The following is a 5,946-nucleotide window of genomic DNA, read 5'->3' on the forward strand; positions in this document are numbered from 1 at the left end:
AGAGGGTGTGGAGAAAAGGGAACCCTCTTGTACTGTTGGTGGGAATGTAAACTGATACAGCCACTATGGAGAACAGTATGGACGTTCCTTAAAAAAGTAAAAATAGAATTACCATATGACCCAGCAATCCCATTACTGGGCATATACCCAGAGAAAACCATAATTCAAAAAGACACATGCACCCAATGTTCATTGCAGCAGTATTTACAATAGCCAGGACATGGAAGCAACCTAAATGCCCATTGACAGACGAATGGATAAAGAAGATGTGGTACATATATACAATGGAATATTACTCAGCCATAAAACGGAAAGAAATTGAGTCATCTGTAGAGACGTGGATGGATCTAGAGACTGTCATACAGAGTGAAGTAAGTCAGAAAGAGAAAAATATCATATATTAACACATATATGTGGAACCTAGAAAAATGGTACAGATGAACCAGTTTGCAGAGCAGAAATTGAGACACTGATGTACAGAACAAATGTATGGACACCAAGGGGGGAAAGTGGCGGGGAGTGGTGGTGGTGGTGGGATGAATTGGGAGATTGGGATTGACATATATACAATAATATGTATAAAATGGATAACTAATAAGAACCGGCTGTTTAAAAAATAAATAAAATAAAATAAAATTCAAAAAAAAAGAAATGCAAGATCAAGGTGACATCAGTATTGGTTTCTGGTGAGACCTCTCTTCCTGGCTTGTAAACTGCCACCTTCTTGCTGTGTCCTCTGTGCTCAGGTCAGGAGAGGTGGGAGTGGGGAGAGAGGGAGAGAGGAAGAGTAGAGGGAGAGAGGAGGATAAGGGGGAGATAGAAGGAGAGAGAGAGAGAGACAGAGAGATACTGATTGACTGAGATCTCTGGTGTCTCTTCCTCTTATAAGGACACCAGTCCTACTGAATTAGGGCAATAATATGTATAAAATGGATAACTAATAAGAACCGGCTGTTTAAAAAATAAATAAAATAAAATAAAATTCAAAAAAAAAGAAATGCAAGATCAAGGTGACATCAGTATTGGTTTCTGGTGAGACCTCTCTTCCTGGCTTGTAAACTGCCACCTTCTTGCTGTGTCCTCTGTGCTCAGGTCAGGAGAGGTGGGAGTGGGGAGAGAGGGAGAGAGGAAGAGTAGAGGGAGAGAGGAGGATAAGGGGGAGATAGAAGGAGAGAGAGAGAGAGACAGAGAGATACTGATTGACTGAGATCTCTGGTGTCTCTTCCTCTTATAAGGACACCAGTCCTACTGAATTAGGGCCTCATCCTATGAGCTTATTTAACCTTAATTACCTCCTTAAAAGCCCTATTGCCGGGCTTCCCTGGTGGCGCAGTGGTTGAGAATCTGCCCGCTAATGCAAGGGACACGGGTTAGAGCCCTGGTCTGGGAAGATCCCACATGCCGCGGAGCAACTGGGCCCGTGAGCCACAGCTACTGAGCCTGCACGTCTGGAGCTTGTGCTCTGCAACAAGAGAGGCCGCGATAGTGAGAGGCCCACGCACCGCGATGAAGAGTGGCCCCCACTTGCCACAACTAGAGAAAGCCCTCGCACAGAAACGAAGACCCAACACAGCAAAAATAAATAAATTAATTAATAAAACTCCTATCCCCAACATCATCTTCCAAAAAAAAAAAGCCCTATTGCCAATTACAGTCACTTCGAGGGTTAGGGCTTCAACATACGAATTTTGGGGGCACACAATTCAGTCTAAAACAAGGATTCTTTGCAGAAAGTCCTCATACTTCAGGAGCTCCCAATTCTCTAATCCTATCTCACTTCATTTTCCAGAAGATATAGGCATGTAAATTATAACTCAATAGGTGAATTCTAGAAAAAAGGGGAGGGCTTCCCTGGTGGCGCAGTGGTTGAGAGTCTGCCTGCCGATGCAGGGGACACGGATTCATGTCCCGGTCCGGGAGGATCCCACATGCCGCGGAGCGGCTGGGCCCGTGAGCCATGGCCGCTGAGCCTGCGCGTCCGGAGCCTGTGCTCCGTAACTGGAGAGGCCACAACAGTGAGAGGCCCACGTACCACAAAAAAAAAAAAAAAAAAAAGTCATTCATAGAAAAAAGGGGAAAGCTAGAATGAACGCTGTGCTATGGATTGGAATTTGAGGTACTGGTGTGAACTCATGGATTTCAATAGGTAGAAATGTTATGAAATATAAATTTAAATATAGAAATAAAAAAAATTTTTAATAGCCGAATTCCATTATATATATATATAAATTTTATATATATTCAAATTCAACAAGTCCAGTTATTCTAGTCTCCCTTTATGTTTTAAACTTTAAATTAATAAAAACTTGGTATAAATGTAAACTTAACACTTAGGGTCTGATGTTCTGATAGTACTATCAAATGGTACAGACTACAGACAGCCTGAACAGCCAGGCTAGAAATGCAGCCTGGGAGGCTGTCAAGCGCATCCCTTCTGCCGCATGCATGACAGAGCCCCTAATTGCTCATTTCATCTTCTGCAATATGTGACAGAAACAGTTTTACATTTGGAAATAACTTCATTTGTTTATGCATATTTATGAAAGGAAAAAGAAGTCTGTTCCAATTTGGTTAAAACTTTAGTTTTCACTAGTAAAGACAATTTTTAAAAATGAAGCACTACTGATTGGCAGCTTTAGATTTCTTGATTAAACACCTAACTAAACTGATTACATTTTAGGCATTCTTTCAATGATGAAAAGGTTCTTGGTAAAAAGATTGGGAACTATTTGGTGCTTAGTAGAAATATTTTGAATTAATGTATGTACCAGTTATTGCCATTTCTTTACTAAATTCAAAAATTTTCTGTCAAGTAAATATTTCAATTTTGAAAAAAAATGAAGCACTACAAGAAGTAGAAAATAAAGGGAGCTCTGAAAAGTTCTGTGACAAAAGTTGTATTCAATGAGATTCAGGGTTTGTTTTCTTTGTTTTTCCTTTAGTTCCTTTTTGGAAAAGGAGTACATTGTCTATCTGCTCTTTGGAGGACATTAAATTTTTTTTGTTTTATTATAATGTTTGTCATTTCTTCTGTCATTTCTTCTGTTTAGTATTTGCTATTACTCATAAACTGAAAAAAAGAAAAGGAGAAAACTAACAGAGGCTCAGTTCTCCAAAGTTTAGCTGCTTTTGTCTCTGGGTTTTTTTAATCCTTACAAAATAAATATATTTGGTCTCATTGCTTAAATAAATTATTTTTTACTTCTTTATTCAGGGGAAAAGGTATTATAACTGCAGATTTGGACTCAGAGGGTCACCCAGTTCCAGAAGCAGATAATCTAAAAGTAAACATACAAATAACAGCCCTTGGAATATATAAGTATAGGGGCCAATGATGCCTGCCAGACTGTAAAGACACACAGTCCTTGTGGTGTAGGGTCTAAAATTAAGGCCCAATATTATGTACTGCCTTGACATCTGGGGAAACCAGTAGGGCCTCCAATGGCCTAACTGCAAATTCCCCTTCCCACTCTGCTCCTGCAGAAAAGGTCCCCTAGCCAAACAACCCTCTTTATCAAACGGACAGGTGCAGTTCCAGATTATCCCTGCATAGTGGATCTTATGTGTCCAGTGTCAGGTATCCTATGTTCAGCTGCCCCATAACCCTAGGGAGGAATTACCTCTCTCACCAACAGGGTGAATAAGAGACCATTAAAACAGTCCCTGCTGCTACCTGGTTTCATCTGGACTCAAGATGAATTATCATCTACATGCACAAATGAAAATTTCACCCAAGCTGTTCTTACACCTTTTGGTTAGGATTCTAAAATAACCTGTTTGGTTTTTGATTGACACAGATTGTGGGTGACCTTTCTGAAACATATAACTTGGAGAGGTAGGTCTCCAATATAATTCAGGACTATTTTTACTGTTCCTGCTCCCAGGTATGAAACCCTAATAGCTAAAACGTAATGTGTATTATGTTCCAGGCACTAAATCATTACAACAACCCTAAAAATGTCAGCACTATTTTTATCCCCGTTTTTACAGGTGAAGAAATGTACCTTGGAGAGGTTAAGTGATTTGCCCAATGTTTTGACTTCCTTAAATTAACATTTGTTAAGTGGAGCACAGGGTGCCAGATGGTGAGCCAAAGTTCAACAAAACCACAAGAGAAATTGAAATAGAGTAGTTTATTACTCACAGGTCCGGTAGGAAGTATCCAGCACACCTCGAGGGGTTACATGGGGAGGTCAAGATAGGGTGCAGAGAGTGACAGGACCTGGGGCACATGCTTTTATTACGGTCTGTGGGTGGAGTGCTTTGGGGTTCCCAGGCTAGGGCCATTTTGGTCAATTTAAACCAAAGGAGCGGGGGTTTTGGTAAGCCCCACGAGGGTCTTCTCTAAGGGGGCCATACAGCATACCGGCACTGGGAGGCAGGGGAGACTGCAGATCACAGGGGCTGTTAGGGAAGTCATATCAGGAACTTACATTTGCTTGTGATTTTACGGGCTGCTATCTAGAGCACGTGCTTACAGGAGGGGGCTAGTCCCTGCAAACAAAATGGATGCTGAGGCAGCAATACCACAGAGTAGCCCAGGTAAACTATCAACACCCAAAGTTATACAGGTATTAAGTGGCAAAGCAGGGCTTCAAACTCAGGCAGTCTGAATCCAGCCACTATCATCCTCCTTACTATGCTTTATTACCTCCCACCGTTGGAAGAAAAAGAATCATCAAGACATCTCCCAACTGTTGTAATTTCAACCTGCCCCTCAGTGCCTGTAATGTTTGTAAATTTCTCATTTTTAACACATTCATGGCACTTGGGAGGTATGAATACTTACACAGCAATAATTAGAACTTTTCCTTCTTAAACTATTTTTCCGCTCCAATACTCACTTTCATTAGAGGAAAGTTGATCTCACCCCCCCCCCCTCATTCCTCAAGGTCAAGATTGAGACCATTTCACAAGACCTTTCTCAAGGTAGCCCCATTTGCAGCTACGCACATCGCTTTTCCTACATTCATCCAATCCTGTCGTGGGGGATGGTTTTCTCTTCTCCAGTTTAAACCCTTAATCTGAACCCTTCCCAACTCCCTACAAAGAATTTCCACTTACACATCCTGTTATCATCTCAAACCAATCTGCTCATTCATTCAACACACAATGGTTGAGCTCTTACTAAGAGCTAGGCACTGCGAATTCTGTGATGAGTAAAATCGGGCTCCTCCTTTCCACGAACTCAGTCTAGTGGAGAATAAAAACTTGCTCACAAACTTGCACACAACGTAAATAGGTCTGGGACCCTTGGCCATGTCTTCTGCAAGACCAGAGGTGAAAGGGGGTGGAGGGGTCAGAGCACCGTATGAAGGGGCCCAAGGATGAGTGAGAATTAAGGGAGAAAAAGAGCAAATAAGGAGCTGTCGTGGACTGAAGCAAAAGATGGAAATGGGCGCAAAGAAGGTAGAAAATGCTTAATTGGGACCGTTCAGAAGCGGGATGAGAGATGAAGCAGACTCTGAAGGCAGGTGGGTTCCTCAGAGCGAAGGTGCGGCCGCATCACTCACCTCCTCCCGGTCCAGGAGGCTGGGTCCCGGCTCGTCGCTCCCGCAGCGGCGCGAGTGGCGGCAGCGCTCAGCGGACGAGGACGCAGAAGCGGAAGGGGCGCACCGAGGTGCCGAGGGCCGCTCTCGCGAACGACACCGCAAGCCAGGGCCGCAGAGCTGGTTTCGGGAGCCTCGGCTGAGGCCACCCAGCTGATGGCCGAGGCCATTCCGGTCCCTGGGCCGAGAGCAAGAGTGCGAACGAGAGCGGCCGCCCCGAGGGCTCGGGGCTCTTCGACGAACTGCGACGCTTCCCACTCCGGGCCGCGGGAGCGAGACACCCGAGCCATTGTTGCCGCGAAAGAGGTAACACTCTCAAGAGCCCGGCAAGAGCTCAGTCTCTTTCGGCTCCCAGAACGCGCCGCTGCGCAACCCTCCCCCACCCAACCAAAGATGA

General features: G+C 43.8%; 1 protein-coding gene across 2 annotated transcripts in view; it reads right to left on the bottom strand.

Moving 5' to 3' along the window:
- Nucleotides 1–5,946, bottom strand: part of LOC102974379 (uncharacterized) — a 28,176-nt gene extending 22,230 nt beyond the window's left edge. For both annotated transcript variants that reach the window (XR_008616344.1, XM_024128105.3), the window contains exon 1: nucleotides 5,514–5,946. Coding sequence is in view for 1 of the 2 variants with exons in the window: in XM_024128105.3 (XP_023983873.1) it covers nucleotides 5,514–5,839 (326 nt within the window). In the remaining variant the exon portion in view is untranslated. The remainder of the gene's footprint in view (nucleotides 1–5,513) is intronic.

This window comes from Physeter macrocephalus, chromosome 21, assembly GCF_002837175.3.
Source record: "Physeter macrocephalus isolate SW-GA chromosome 21, ASM283717v5, whole genome shotgun sequence".
Classification (NCBI taxonomy): Eukaryota; Metazoa; Chordata; class Mammalia; order Artiodactyla; family Physeteridae; genus Physeter; species Physeter macrocephalus.